At 42.5% G+C, this 15,739-nt stretch overlaps 1 protein-coding gene across 1 annotated transcript in view; it reads right to left on the reverse strand.

Annotated features, from left to right (window-relative positions):
• Positions 1-1,564: 1,564 nt before the first annotated feature.
• Positions 1,565-15,739, reverse strand: part of pcdh1a (protocadherin 1a) — an 88,397-nt gene continuing 74,222 nt past the window's right edge. Inside the window, exon 5 of the mRNA XM_034606943.1 lies at positions 1,565-5,787. Coding sequence (XP_034462834.1) covers positions 5,414-5,787 — 374 coding nt within the window. The 3' untranslated portion in view covers positions 1,565-5,413. The remainder of the gene's footprint in view (positions 5,788-15,739) is intronic.

The raw sequence follows: 15,739 nt of genomic DNA on the forward strand, positions 1-15,739 counted from the left end.
GTTTGGAAAAGATGTTAACAATTTCAAAAGTCAAAATTACGGCTTTACAATACTATTGAATTTTCAGTTTTTGGCTTGAATGAAGAGATGGCAATGTCAGTCAATCGGTCTGCCACTTTGAAACGCCTCAACAACTTACTATGGACATTCATTGTGTCCAGAGGATGCATCTAAATTAAAAATGTTGAAGTCAGTACTAAACCGTAGGGTTTGGTGAAGATAAATGCAGATTATATGAAGTTTATGAGCAATTACCTTGAAGGTCTTTGACATTTCCATCAGACTAAGTTCTATTTTGTGCTTTGTGCTAATTAGCAAATACCGTGCTCTAATATGCAAAAGTAAGATGAGTGATAAACATTGCTGAAAACACTAATATGTGAACAATCAGTATCATACATATACATATATATATATAACATTTATTTAGCTCGTTTTGCATCTTTGCTTACCCTCCATATGATAGAATAATAAGATCTCACACGTGACTGAACATGTCGACCTTTCTGCTAACAGCATTTTCAAATCAACTCATACCGCGATGCACATTTCATTCACACTTGTATGCCCACAACATGATAAACCTCTCCCATGTAGATACCAAAGACTTTTATTCTGACACATTACCCAGGCCAGTTACTACTTTTATTTCATCACCTTTCTAAAATAAAAATAAAAGTATATCGTCATAGATGATAGCATGGCTAGATTATAGAAGACATATTTTTCTTGCCCTTAAAATTCTTTGGAATTTCTTTATTTAGAAAAAAGCGTTCAAGGCTTATTAGCATGAAGTCTTATATTCTCTCTCATCATGTGAGATACTATCTAGTAGGGCTACGATACTAATGAGTGAATTAGATAATGTTTATGAAATAGGCTGAAAATTCATCACTCGTTATATAACTGCAGTTCACAGATTGTTAAATAATATGGTATCTGTGCAACAATGATTAAGTCAATTAAACCCACAGCTTATGTGCTAATGATGAAACGCAGTAAATATGCAAGGAGTGTGAACATGGAGACGTAGAAAGAGTTCCCCTCTTTCATCGAAAGGCTTTCAAGCGAAGCTCATTGTCCAGTGCACAATTTCCATTCTCTGACTTTGAGCAGAGGCACTTAGACGTATCAAAATTAACATCACAACACAACATTCTTGTAGGCTACGCGCTAAATGTGTAGCAACGGGCAGCTCATCAATGCTTTAAAAAAGTGTTCCGTATTAAGCTTAAGTGCATGATGGGGACTGTGTACTTCTGGCACATTGTTTTTCTGAGTTGAAGTAGTGAACACAGGTCCTGGGACTCTACTACTTCAAGGCCTGGAATGCCGCCCTCTCAATATTCTGGAGCTCCCTGACTAAGAAATGAAGCGCTGTTGCCCCACATGACAAGAATCCTAGGTCCTCTTAATGAGCCTGGGTCCTAGACTGAGACACATTTTACACCGTGTAGCTCCAAGGCTGCAAAGCCTCTTATGAAAATGTAACAACCCAAACCTTGTTTAACGCTGAAAAGTGATGAATAGTAATAGAAAGCAAAGAAAACACTGACAGCCTTCGTTTTTTTTTTTTTTTCCCTGAAGTGATTTTTATTACAAAGTTCATGAGGACTTACAGTATTACAAGAGAATTTGTCAACATGCGAAAACAGAACGAAGCAGAACACAGGAGTTTAACAAACTGGTAAGATAAGACGATCCACTGTTCACGATAAACATAAAAACTGATTAAGTCCTCAGGAGGTGGGAGCCGGTGAATGACTACAGTGCAGGCATAGAACGGCCACATTCACACTGACTCAGCAAAGGTCAATCCAACCAAGGCAAGATGTGCACATCTCAAGAAAAACATGTTACAATTTTTATATGCCATCGGCTTTTCTCAGAACTTTTAGAAAGCTTCACTTGTATGTACATAAAACTGTACAAAAACATGGCATCACAAGCATTTTTATCCTATATAAATATACCAACAATTAGGATAACAACTAGATTTCTCTCTTGCAAAGACATATTTTCAAGGCAATTGTCTTTGTTCTAGATGAACAGTGAAAAAAGATGAAATGTTCAGTTAATTTTTCAGTTCGTTTGGGAGAGGGCTTTTTGAATATGAACCAGCACTGACATTTCAGAGAGTGAAATTAAAAACGGGGGGGAAAAAAACAGAAGAGTAAACAGTTTCTACCAATTATCTTTGGAATTCATGCTAAAATCATCGCCTGCCTGACAGCAGACGCATGGTTGTGGAGATCTATGTACACTACACCACCGACGGATTTCTTTATTTTTTCACACAACCAGTTTGCTAAGAGTCTTTGATCGGTACGGGAAAATCAAAAAAAAAAAAATCCCTTGCCAATTTCACGATAGTAATTTGTCCATCTGTCCACAGAAAGGATCACCGTACAATACACACCACAGAGAGGGAAAATATACTCAAGTGAATTCAACATTAAATCAATGTTAAGTACAAATTAAACATTATTCAACATACTTTTTGAGTGTGTTTTAGGTGCTTCATGACGTCCTCCTGGTTTCGGTCAAGAAGGACCGATCTGTGTTCGAGAGAGAGAGAGAGAAGTAAACACAGTTCATTCAGCATGAGTTCGAAAGAAAGGTCAGACCTGGTGATATATTGTTCCAGGGGTGAGTAGCGGGAGGTCGTTACCGGGCCGGAGTGAAAGAGTCCGACTCATCAAGAGAGAGTGAGGGGGGGCAGGGAGGGAGGCAGGGGGAGGGGGGTGGTGGTGGGGAATAGGCTCAGGCTTGTTTTTGTTTTGCAGCGGACTTAAATCAGACTCCCGTCATTCCGTTTGGTGCAACAAACCGACGATTATGACTTATCTGCCGAGGGGGCGCAGCTCGTTTTAATTAATGAACTGGTGATCAAAAAGACAAATCTGAAGATGCATTCCAGATTCACTAACACGATAAAGCGCGCACAGGCTGGAATCAGGTTGAGACTTAACGCCGGAGATAAACCCGGATTGCGAGAGCGGTCGTGAATCTGAATGGAGTCAAAAGCCTTTAAATAGATAAAGTTATGATTGCGGCTACGTGACATTGGTTTTTATCACTCGGTGCCATCTTTCTCACTTGTCATTAATTCCAGGTCAGCGGTCCTACCCGGTGCTCTCAGCTTGGGAAGCGGCTATTCTCAGCACTGAGAGGGGCGCTCGGGGGAGCTGTGGGGGGTTTAATCACAGTGTATCATGGCTGTTGTTTGAATTTTATTTCAGTCGCTAAATGGCTTTGAAAACAGCATAATGTGCTTTCTCCCCCTCAAGGCAGGATAATCGCCCACCTTATTTAATCATGGCCGTGTCTAGTAATTTCCATATGTTTTCCCTTTAATTATTCTAAATGCAGTTTTCAATGGTGGCGTGATGAGGTAAGTGCTGATAAAAATACCCCTTTTAACTGATTGTAGCTCTGCGGGTGGATTTGCATTATCTGGTGGGTGCCTTGTCCTGGGGGTGCGCTCACACATGCCCCAGCTCAGGACTCATTACTCACCCTAATTAGGAAAATGTCCATTTTGGGCTCTTCCAGCCTCACTCAGAGACGCAATCTCACTGTGGAAACACTCCGCAGAGGTGAAAGGTATCTACAAATCTAATCAAATCAATGTTTAATTCAAAGACGGTGGCTGGCATCGCGATGTTGTACGGCAGCCTAGTGTAGTCATCATTAACATCCAATTACTGACTAATATATAGTGTCCTTCAGACACATCCTTCACATTCGCTTGGAAAATCTTTGTAAAGGAAGGAAGCCCACGGGCGTGCCCTATTTTCTTATTCTGTGTTCAGTAGCCAGAGGAGAAAAAAATGCCTAATAACTTATTAAGCATGTTGTCCTCAATACAAGGATAATTACCATTAACTGGAGTTGAGGTAAATCTGGCCTCACTCCTGTTTTCCAAAGCTAAGTTTGGACTCAACAATTGTCTACTCTTGCCGATAATATTTACTGACACTAAACAAATATTTATTTTGAAATCCATCACCTTATTGACATTAATTCTAAAAAAGTTCTTAAAACCTTCTATTGATAAAAAAAAAAGCACATTATCGGCTAATCCAATTGTTCCTGTGAGTGCATTGTGTATTGAATTCACCTCTGAAGAAGTATAGATTGTATATATATATATATATCGTGAGAAATTACACTTTGAAAAACAAAGACGTACTCCGAATGCAGAGCACTCGTCTAGGTTACACCAGCGTGATATCAACTTTTAGAAGTACTCCGTCTCTCCAGTGGCTCTCAACACTCAAGTGCCCTTTCATGTAAATAACTCATGCATTCATCAGATCTACTGATGCACTTATAGATCACGAGGGGAGAGGACTTTCGAGCTCGAGAGGGAAGGGCCGCGAGCCGGCACGTGGAGCCCGTCTGATTGTCACAGTGGAGGAAAGCGCTCCGGAACTGACACACTGTCATGATTTAAATCGACGGGGTGAGTCACAAGCTTTTATGAGAAACACCAATCAGAACGTGTCTGGTGAGCACCCTGCGTTTGGTCATTGCGACTCCGGGGGTGCTGTGGCCAAGTCAACCGTTTCTCATGACGAACGATAGGTCACAGTGCTGAGAGTCAGTGGGAACACAATGTCAGCTTGAATGTTTCCACATAGCTTTCTCCACCAGTGGCAGAGCGCTGCGGGGAGCAGAGGTAAAGGCCATTCTGCTATGATTAGGGGTCGAAGGTGTGTGTGATTGCGGGGAGCGGATAAATGCCTTCCACAATCTCGAGCTCCACCTCAGGAGATGGTTTCCATCAAGTTTAAACAGCAGCAGCAAAGAAAAGCTTAAATATGCTAGAATTCGGAGGCAAATCTTTTTTTTTTTTTTTTTTTAAGCCGGACAAAAATATATGTAGAACACACCATTCAAATGTATTTACAGCACTGTACATTAAGAGAGACCGTTTCATTTGATTGTTAAGTCGTGCCTTTCGTCAGGGCCTGACTGGCTGTCTATGAAATAATAGCTAATAATGGCACAAGAGCACTGATCACAACTTTCAGATTTAAAGAGATCACTTCACAGAATGGGAATTGGCTAACTACAACAATAACCACTTAGTACTAAAGTAGCAATCACCATCTGCACTTCCTGTAGATCTGTTTGAATTGTACCCTTCAAGATTTTGTATAAATAAATGAGTGAGTGAGTGAGTGAGTGCATCAATTAACTTTGTGGATTTCTTAATAAATATGCTAATAAATTAATAATTTAAGGAGGAAAATGACAAAAACAAGTGTTCATGCCAGTGATTGAATGAGTCACAGACTATAGTTTCCTACAAAAACGGGCATTGGCTTTAGTGGACAGCCTGTTTCTCCTTCTGATAGTGGGCGTATCTTTCCTCATTTGTGCACCAATCAGACGATGATAATTCTCACAGGTAAATTTCTCTTTTCGGAGTGTGGGCAGACGGGGAGGGGGTTGGGAACTCGGAGGCCGCGCTCAGGGGCATCTCCTCTAAGGGGCAGTCCTGACTGGCGTCGTGACCACTGTTGGAATAGGCACTGCGGGAGGGCGGAAGGCGCGACCGGTGCTGCTCCTCGCCAACCAGCCTGGCACTCCCGTTCGCCAGGCGACCCAGGCTCCCTCTCTCCTGGTAAGGCACGAAGGTGGAGAGTTTCGGGGGGTTCCTGGTCTTGCGTACGGGGGAGGGATGCCCGGGCATCCAGCAGGCGTCTGAGTGGCCCAGCTCGCTGCACTCCGGCGTGCAGTTTCCGGTCATCGCCACGTCGGGGAGGGAGCGGATATCTGCGTGAGAAAACAGCACCGTCAGGGCGAGCCTCGTCGCGGTAAAAGTCTGAGCAACATTCATGAAAGAAGAATTCATAAAAAAGGCATTTGTGAACAGAAATGGTGTCATCTAAAACACCCCATGAAACCCACCCCCCTCCTTGAGGTCTTTGCAGCTGTTGCTAAGCAGTCAGCAGCAGTTGCTATGTAGCTGTTGCTATGCACTGTGTAATGAGCACTACTGTGTGTGTGTGTGTAGTCCACTAGCTGATGTGATACATTCAGGAGATAGCATGCTGTGTCTATGTCATTTACAAGTATCTAACAGCACTTTGTCTGCTGTTTTTATATAAAGTATACCTCTGTATTGTTAATGTGTTCAGCAGCAACATATGGATTTATATTATATGTGATTTGTCAGCAGTGGATGGTGCACGGAACATGTGTCAACGTGAAATAATGACTGCAGGAATAGACCAAACACCGCACACACACGCGCACACATACACACACTGCAGACATGCAAAATTTGGTTACAAAGAGAATGGCTTAGTCCCTTTGGGCAAAACCATTGCTGAATGAGTTATTGATTGACAGAGCTGAAATGAGTTCCCTGCCCTTGATTATCATCCATTTTTTATTCAGCGGCTCCTAATTAAATAAATGGGTCCACGACCCAGTGACCTCATTTTAATGTACAATCTGGTAAAGCTCCAAAATAAGTTTGCTCCAACCATCACTCAAGTACATCACACTGTGTCTGAAAGTAAAGTTGTGCCAGAGGAACCCAGCATTATTTGTTTTCCAGAAACGTAAAGCTGTCAAACAATGGACTTGTTAAGCGGCCCACCTGTTGACAATCTAAACATAAAGCCAAGATTAAATGGGAATACCAGCAGTCACTTCATCTTTCTCATGCCTTCAGTCTCAGACTGCGGCAGACAATTCTATGTCTGTGAAGAGGGGAACAGACGACTGAGATCTTTGATGTGCCCGACATGTAAAGTTTTGATTCCTCTGATAAACTGTAGTGTCACAATGAAAGAACGCGTCCATCACGGAATGCTCCGCGTCTCGTCCTCGCAGCTGCAGGATGGGAGTCCGAGCGAGAGCAAATGTATTCACTGCTGCACATGAGACGAGCACAAAGACGCTGCTGCATGCGAATGATGCAACCGCACGAGATGACGTATCAGAGGTGGTGGCGGCTGAGAGTTCGCAGCTAACAGAGAAATGCCAGCTTGACAGTAAGCCTATGAGATGTACCATCAGTATTGTGCTCATGACCACTGGCAAGATAATTATCCCACAAAATGTCAGACCTCTGAGGCTGGAGAAAGGAAAAAGAAAAAAACCTGCATCTGGCCCACCAAGGCTTCAATCTATCAGAAGGCAAAGTGAGACAGCTCGTGTGTGTGTGCTCGGCGCGACTCAAGATATTAAACTACTTAATGAAAATGAATGGAGGTTTCTTTATTCTTCTTTATGTCTAAAATATTAATTTCCCCTGGATAATCCCCTACACAACTGTCCCATTGTTTCTATAAATAATAATAATTGGAAAAGAAGAATGCACTGCGTGATCTATTGTTGCAGTTAATCTCATTGTTCCTGTAATCCTAAATAGCTAGATGTTTAGGCTATTAAATACATTTACTTCACAATTGAGCAATGTTCTGCCTTATTCATGCTTAATTATTTCATTATGCTTAAGTGGCAAAATCTTCTCTCTGTTTACGAGGTCGATGAATGAACTACATTTTTACGCCTGATTAAGGGAGAAGAAACTGAATTTTGAGCTCTATGAAACGACGGGCAACCGAGTCAAGTGTGTGTGTGTGTGTGTGTGTGTGTGTGTATCTGTGTGTGTGTGTGTGTGTGAGAGTGCACTGCCTGATGCACAATAACTGGAGTTTCATTTTCTCAGCTCCGCTAAGAGCATTGTCTGTATGCATCACTGCGGTGAAATGGACTCTCGCTACCAAACATGTTCACGGGGGGAAGAGTCGGGGAGAGCGGTTTGAGGAGTGCGCTCCTCAGCACAAGCACAGTCGTGGAGGCATCTACTCCGACAGGATTTCACACTTGATTAAAACCTCTCCACAGCTTCCAGGAGGTTTACGCCACACCAAGCGGGCCTCGTGTAAAAAAATTTGGCGTGGGCTACACAAATAAAAACCAGTGTGTCGGAAACAAAACAAACAAAAAAGTGCGCTTACACAGGTTTTCTAAAACGCTTCACATGTCACAACGGGGCCTATTTCATTCTCTATGAAATAGAAATGGCCATTAAGTGTGTGCATGTCGTAGGGTTTCGGTGTGAACACATGCAGAGAAAACTCCCAGTTATCCACATAAATTCACAAATGTTCACATTTGCCTATTTAACGCGTAATGCATGCATAGACTCATTCAGGCTTGCAGACAGGAGATAAAAAGACATAAAGGTTAACACTGATTGCCACATCTTCGCTGTCAGTTAGGTTGCTAATTTACTTTGGGGGCGACTGTGTTTTTTTAGAAATCGTAATTGGACTTATTTAATGGAATGCCAGGCGAAAGAAAACATGCAATGTAACATGATACCAAGCACTGGTGACAGGACTTAAAGCACATTCTGAGCCGCGCTCATCATCATCAAGGGCCAGAAAATCAGCATTGACAGCTAAATGCGTCGTCTGGCCTGCCAAAGTCTGCCATTTTCTTCCAGCGCCGCCAACGCACATATCCGCGCGTCATCGAGAGAAAGAACATAGACGCTCTCATGCCAGCTATTTTAGTAGGCCATTACCTTGTCTGTTAATGTTTCATCTAAATTTCATGAGCTTTTATTTATGAACTACCTTTGGCATTTTATCTATTCCTACCAGGAAATGTTACAAACGCGAGGCCTGGATTCAACTGTAACCTGTCACATCAGAGTAATTGTCGCTACACGCTGTCATTAGCACAATAGTGCATATAGCTTCCGATCATGCAGGTCAGATCAACAGTTATCTACATGTAATTATAGTAAAGTTTATCTATGTTACGACAGCATGCTATGATAAGAGTCCAGTTTGTTCATTTGCATGCACTGACCTTTCTGTCACGCTCAAATCCATCTCTACAAAGAAATACTCAATACTGATTATTGCACTTTTGTGTCTGCCTCTCGCTGTGGCCATTAGCCAACTGTAGCTGCAGTGCCCATGTACAGTGGAGCAGAATACTGTCTGAGAAAAAAAAAACACGCTCATGCCTCACTGCAACAATCGCCGCTTGAATATTTGATGGACACGGGCAAAGCAAATGAGTCAACCGTGAGGTGAAGGAGGAGCCAGAGGCACAGTGGGAAAATTGGTATTTTCTCGCCCTCTCAAAGCTGTTTTCTGCTGTACCTAGGACCTGAAATAAATCTGCTCGCACTCTGGAAAAAAAAACTCCTTTAGAGTTTATAGTCTTGCATGTCATGGATGGAGGGCTAAGGTGGACAGTGGAGAACAGATGGGCAAACCACAGCACTATTATGCCAGTGGCTGGAACAGGTTGACTGGATTTAGAGAGCTTGTGATTTGGTTTTGAAGAGCAATGACTCAATGACATGTCCACTTCCTCTCTGCACACCACATTTCTTTTCCTCCAGTCTTGGGGGGAAAGATTGCACCTGCAGCTTTCTCCTTATATACTGAGTCGGTTCCATCTGCTTGCTGAAAGCAATATCATGAAAAAAATATATATAAAAAAGCAAAATAGTAATTTCCACCTTCTACCACCTTCGGTACCACATCAGTAGCTCTCGGTGAAGCTTAGAGAAGCTTCTCAAAGCACCTCCAATAGCAGTAGCATAGCATGCACTCCACAGTGCACTTACAGAGTGGAGGTACACATAGAGCTTAACCCCCCGGCTGGCAGATACATGTGAGGGGTGGGTTTGCATGCAGCTTGCATCAGGGTGCCAATGGGAGGTGCTGAGTGTCTGAGGCAGGCTTCCTCATCGTCTGATCCCCTGCCCACGGGCATGGGGGAAGCTGCCTCTTCCTGAGATTTCACACTGCTCCTCTCTGTTTGATTGCAGCCTCTCCCCACCGGCTGCTTTCCAGTGTGCGCGCCACACTGCTATGATCGATGGCGAACAAATATGAGAGACCCACAGCTCGTGGAGGGATAACAGGGAAAAGCAGAGACTATCGTTGGGGAGTGCATGAGCGATATTAATGGTGTATTTGTGGTCCCTGCAAACAGTTTATGTGGTAAATGACTTAAAAGTTCAGGGAAACTAAAGGAAATAAAAAGATATACCCCACATCTCTGCACACATTAGAGTCTGGTGCTGGCTATCAGTATAATAATTGTGCGAATGCATTCTGTGGTTGTCATCCTCCATGAGGAAAAACAACAAGAAACCAGGGCTTTGTATTTCTTTAGCTACGACATGTCAAGTCTTGTTATTCAAGAGCTCAGAGCTCTTTCTCACAGTAAGCAGAAGCATCCAAAAAACAATCCTTTTTTTATCCGGAGGTGCTTTTTTTTTTAAGGGTAAAACTTGCCACGAGCACACAAACACAGTGTTGACATGCACATTTTTCCTTGCTCGTCGTAATGGAATACAAACCTTAGACATGCACTTTCACATCTCACCAGCAAAATTACAATGTGTAGGCTTGAAGGCTTTGTCACTTTCCCTTTGCAGGAAAGTGGGATGTGAGATAAAGCTGCAGTTAACCACAGTTACAATAGTGCGGTGTTATTCTGCAGGTAATTGATATGCATTTATTCCAAAGCATGTTCTGTGGACCACAGTTCACCTGCCTCCCTTGGATGAGGTTATTTATAATCCTATCATAAATGCATTGCTAATGGATATTGCCATGTTTTTTCATTGTGTGCCAAAACGAAAAGGCACGTTGATAATTCGGAACTTGTTAATCGTGTGGCAGAAACAAGTTAATCACGGAGTTAAACTGTCGACAGAACGCGATGCCCGGGCGAGAATTGATGTTGAAGTTTGAGACATGTTTCAACGTCTCCTTCACAGATTTGGTGAAGGCCCGAATTCCTGGCTTCTTCTCCAGCAGGCGAGCCCTCTCGCTGACAACGCCTGATGAGTGGACATGTCGGCCAGAGGCCCGTCAGGAGGAGCCGCTGTAGATGGTTCAGTGGGTGATGGTACACCTCCTGTCAGTTATCTCACCATTTTGTCTCGGAGTTCCTTTATTTGAAGACTGCCTTTTGCATCACTGCATTTGACAAAGCCTTAGCACCTGCTGACAGATCACACCATGCACCAGCTCCTCCAATTGAGAAGTTGATATGCGGTGTGATATGTCAACCAATTCTAAGGCTTTGTCAAACTGTGACACACGCGAGGTGCTTGTAGGATCAAATAGATTCGGGGAAAACCTGGCTGAGGAATGCGAGGAAACGGGGCTAAATGATAACATAGTCACTTTTGTAAGTAACATAATTGTTTCTCTGCTGGTGCGCGGAGGTGTTTGTGAAAAGCTTGTGTGGAGAACGGCTTCATGCCTCTGCCCACAGCAATATGTCAGGGTTGCTGGCCAATTACTGACTGGAAATTGCATTTTGAACTTTACAACAGAATATTGATCCGCTGCAGATGCAATAATACAAAAAATATGAATCATGAACATAAGAGACTGAGGTTTATGATTATCATGTAAACAAAACATTTTTTTGTTTTTGCAATTAACAAAATGGGAGCTGCAGGGAAACACCAAATACACTAAATGTGTTATTAATACTAATAATGTTGTAAAAACTAATTAACAACCTATCCACCCGGCCTACCTGTCCATAGGTCTATTGTTAAAGTTAACTTTTCCTTGAGAAGAATAGATGGCCACATCATCTTTGCCTAAATCTTTAATCAGAAGAGTCAGCTTGGATAACAAACAGCATTTCTCTATATGCTGTGTTCAATCTCATATTCATGCAGAGAGGGCTTCGGGGACTCCCTCAGTAGAATGTGCATGTTGAGTCTAAAACGCATTAGTCAGACATCAGTACCTAAATTTAGAAATTTGCATTTGTTCCTTGGGCCAGTACAGGTATTTTATTAATGCTGCTCATTTAAATTTTGGGCCAGGCCACAATTGATCCAGAATGAAATCTACCAAGCAGAATTTAAATGTGGTATTAGTCCAGCTAGTACTCAATGTATATGTGTCTATTACGATGTATATGGACATATTGTACAGTGCAATATTAATAATTTGTCATATGCCATGAAAACATAATTATAATTTCTACTATACCAACATGTAATTGATCTAACTTATTTCCAGAGGAGAACATTCGATCGTTTGTGGAGGTAAAGACTCAGGTGTGGAAACTGCCATAGGGAAGTTTAGACAGCGTTAAGTTTGAGCGCCGCTCGCGTCCATTCACCTGGCCAATCTCCGTCCTCTAGTCAACAAACTGGAGGAACTGGTGCTCATCAGGACAAACTCTGACTTTTCACGCTCGGCTGCCTTGTGCTTCACTGAAAGCTGCCTCGGCGAGTCCAGCCCCGACAGCTCATTACAGCTGCCCGGTTCTCATCTCCACTGAGCGGACTGCGTAACAGAGCAATAGGTGGAAACGACTATAGGTGGGATCTGCTTTTACATTAATAAAGGTCGGTGTAGAGATGTAACTATGTCGAGAAAATAAAAAACGAGGAATCCAAACTTAGAAACTCTCATCATGAACTGTAAACCGTCTTATCCTCCACGGTTCCTGCGGGTGTTTACATCAAACACACTTGGGCCTGTGTGAGTGAGGCTGTGCAACGCTTGGCTGACCTGATAACCAGCATGGGACATAAACATGCAGACTCCCCCCAGATTATTTCAGGTGACTTCATTACACCACAGGGGGAAAAAAAACAAAACTGGACCAGTGCCGTACCATATTAAAGGACTCTGTTCTTATTTGGGACTCCAATCTATTTTTCATTCATGTTCTCCTGACTCACACACAGAGAATCAAATCAACAAATCCTGCGGTAGAGACTGTGAGGAGATGGATCAACAAGGCGAAGCAGGAGCTACAGGCCTGCGTTGACTCACTCACACTCCAGCTTACAGCTAAACACATTCAGGTAAGTCACTGAGGAGGCCTACAGAAGTGGGGACAGGATCCAGTACAACTAAAAATAATTATGAACTTTATTAATCCTGCACTTTTCAAAACGAAGTTACAAAGTGCTTTACACAGTTATAACAAAATAAAATATGACACAATAGAGGCAAATAAAATCAGTAAATAATAAAAAATTAAGACCAAATATAACAATATCAACAATAATTTGTGATTTATAGTAAAGTGAAACAGATAGGACCTATTAAAAGAACAATGGTGAACCGGAATTAATAAGTAGGTTTCCTGACAAGAAGTGATTTAAAAGGAGGCCAGAAACACAGAGACTCTGTTCACACCAGGCATTAAAATGCTTCTTGGGTCCCAGCATCCAATCACAAGTGGACAGGTCTTCCTACACCAGTTCACATGTAGCATTAGAATGCATCTCCACATGTGTCTTGACTGACAACTTGTGATGCGATCTTGGATTTCTTCCCCCACTCTATATGCAAATAAACACATCATTTCCATTTGCAAGGACCAAATGCAGTGCTGCTTTTAACCAGTGAAGGCAGGAATTAACTCGCCATGCCTAGACTGTCAGAAATTAAAAAGACGAAGAAGGAGTAGAAATGAAAACAATACAGACCCCGCTCTACACCTTGGTATGTTCCAGACAAACTAGGAATTATCAGGCAGATTACAGTTCAGTGTTCAAAACTATCATCACAGAAATCCTCCTCTCCAAACTCCCCCAGCTCACGGTGCTAGCCTCTACCTGTCAGTGGATCAGCAGCCTCCTGACAGGACGCAGCAGGTGAGACTGGGGAAAATCACATCCCGAAGCTGGACAGTCTGCACCAGGTCCCCCCCCCCCCCCCCCCCCCCCCAGGGATCACTGCCCTCCCCACTGCACATAAGCAAACCTGTCTGTTAACCTTTTGAAATTTGCAGATGACAAAACAGTCATCAGGCCTGTGCTTGACAGTGACAGAGTCTGCATACGGACAGGAAGTGAGGGAGCGGGCCCTCTGACATGGTCACAACAACATGGCGTTGGAAATGCTTTTTAAAACCAGTTAGATGACTATGGAGCACTTTGTCGTCTGTGGAATTTATCAGGTACCTGGGATCCAAAATACTCCAAAATTATTATTAAGTGATGTACTTGCACCATTGCTGCCGTTCTACTCTGCAGTCACTTAGTAGGTTCGCTGTGCTTCCATTGCTGTCTGGTTTGCCTGGGCCACTAAACAAGACAAGTAAAGGCTACAGACAGGCTACGGACAGTTAGCGCTGCAGAAAATGCCATTAGTGCTGACTTGCCCCCCATCTAGTACTTGTGCACCCCCAGAATCAGAAGTGTCCAGGAAGCACCGCTGCAGGATTCTCACGCCTTGGATACAACCCGTTCTGACTCCTACTGCGTGCTAGGTGCTGCAGATCGGTGAACAACAATACGGCCAGACAAAAGGACAGTCACTCAGATAAACAGTTATATATAAACACATCATATCAGAAACAATAACCCGGTATTACTAAAACATTCACTCATGCAATTAACTTTAAACTCACAGTGTGCAAAAGCATTTATTTAGTTGTTATCACTTAATTAGCACTTAAATAGAAATACAGTCTATTTATTGTACGTGGACATGCACATGTAGGATGCACACAAGCACCTATAGAGTAACTTATTACACTTTCCACTTTATATCTATTTCAGCACTTTCTCACACCTTATATCACCGTTTCCTACTGCTTGATGTGTTGATTGTATGTTGTGTCCATGGTTGGTTGTACTGGTTTCTAGATAATTGCCATGTGTTTGTGTGTATTTGCCTTTGCTCAGCTTTGTTGTTCTTGTTCTTACTGCGTGTCAAAGTGTATCTCCCTTTACATTATTATCTGTATAATGTACTGTGTAATTACGTTGAGAGCCACTGGAAACAGATTCCTTCAAGGCACAAACATACTCGGCCAACAAAGCATTCATTGTGTGTAGAAAGGCTCCAGGAAATATAAACTTAAATCCTGTCATGTTGAGTTGTGTGTGGTCGCTCAATTAATCTTTTTTTTTTTACCATTGTTACTCCATTATAAATTCCGTACATCTAAAGGAAAAAAAAACGTTTAAGAACTGGTGACAGCTCTGATGTTAGAAATGAGGATGGAGCTGTGAATAAAAATTGAACAGCAAATATGTTTTTTGTCAAGTCTGTGACCAATTTATTGGTAAATGTTGTCGCGATAATTAAACAGCTTGTTTTATCAGCCAGCCCTTCTCTGATTACTGCATGACATTTACTTGAGGAGTCACCGGTCTATTCTCGTCTCACACCCAAACCTTCTATCTACTACATGAGCACAAAGGAGATGTTTTCTTTTGTAACAGCAGAAACGGTCCCACTGTTCATGTTCATTGTATTTTAAGCTGTTTAATTCCTTACACTAAGAGAATGTTACAGTTTTTATCTTCGTTACTCGGCCACATCCTGCCTCCATTCAAGCCACTGCAGAATTGATCGATTCAAGTATAAAATGCTTTTTCTTTTTGTTTTCACAACGAAGAAGGATGAATGAATTTATAGGGAACTGACATTTGGACCGGACGTTAATGAAGCTTAGCGAAGGTTCAGTAAGGAATAATGTCTTCTTCCCTATGCCTCCTTAAGTCATGCACAGTTCCCTGAAAACTCTTAGTTCTACAAACTTATCCTCTCTTTTCATCCAATCACAGCCTGACACACTCGCCCTGAGTCAGTCACTTGTAAGCTGTCAAACTTTAAAACGTTCTGCTCTCTCTCCTGTCGTTCAGCTGTCAGTTCAGTACAACGATCAATGAGTGACCCACCCTTTACCCCTGCACCCGCTCAACTCTGAATACCCAGGCATTTCCCTTTAA

This window comes from Hippoglossus hippoglossus, chromosome 14 (assembly GCF_009819705.1).
Source record: "Hippoglossus hippoglossus isolate fHipHip1 chromosome 14, fHipHip1.pri, whole genome shotgun sequence".
Taxonomy (NCBI): domain Eukaryota; kingdom Metazoa; phylum Chordata; class Actinopteri; order Pleuronectiformes; family Pleuronectidae; genus Hippoglossus; species Hippoglossus hippoglossus.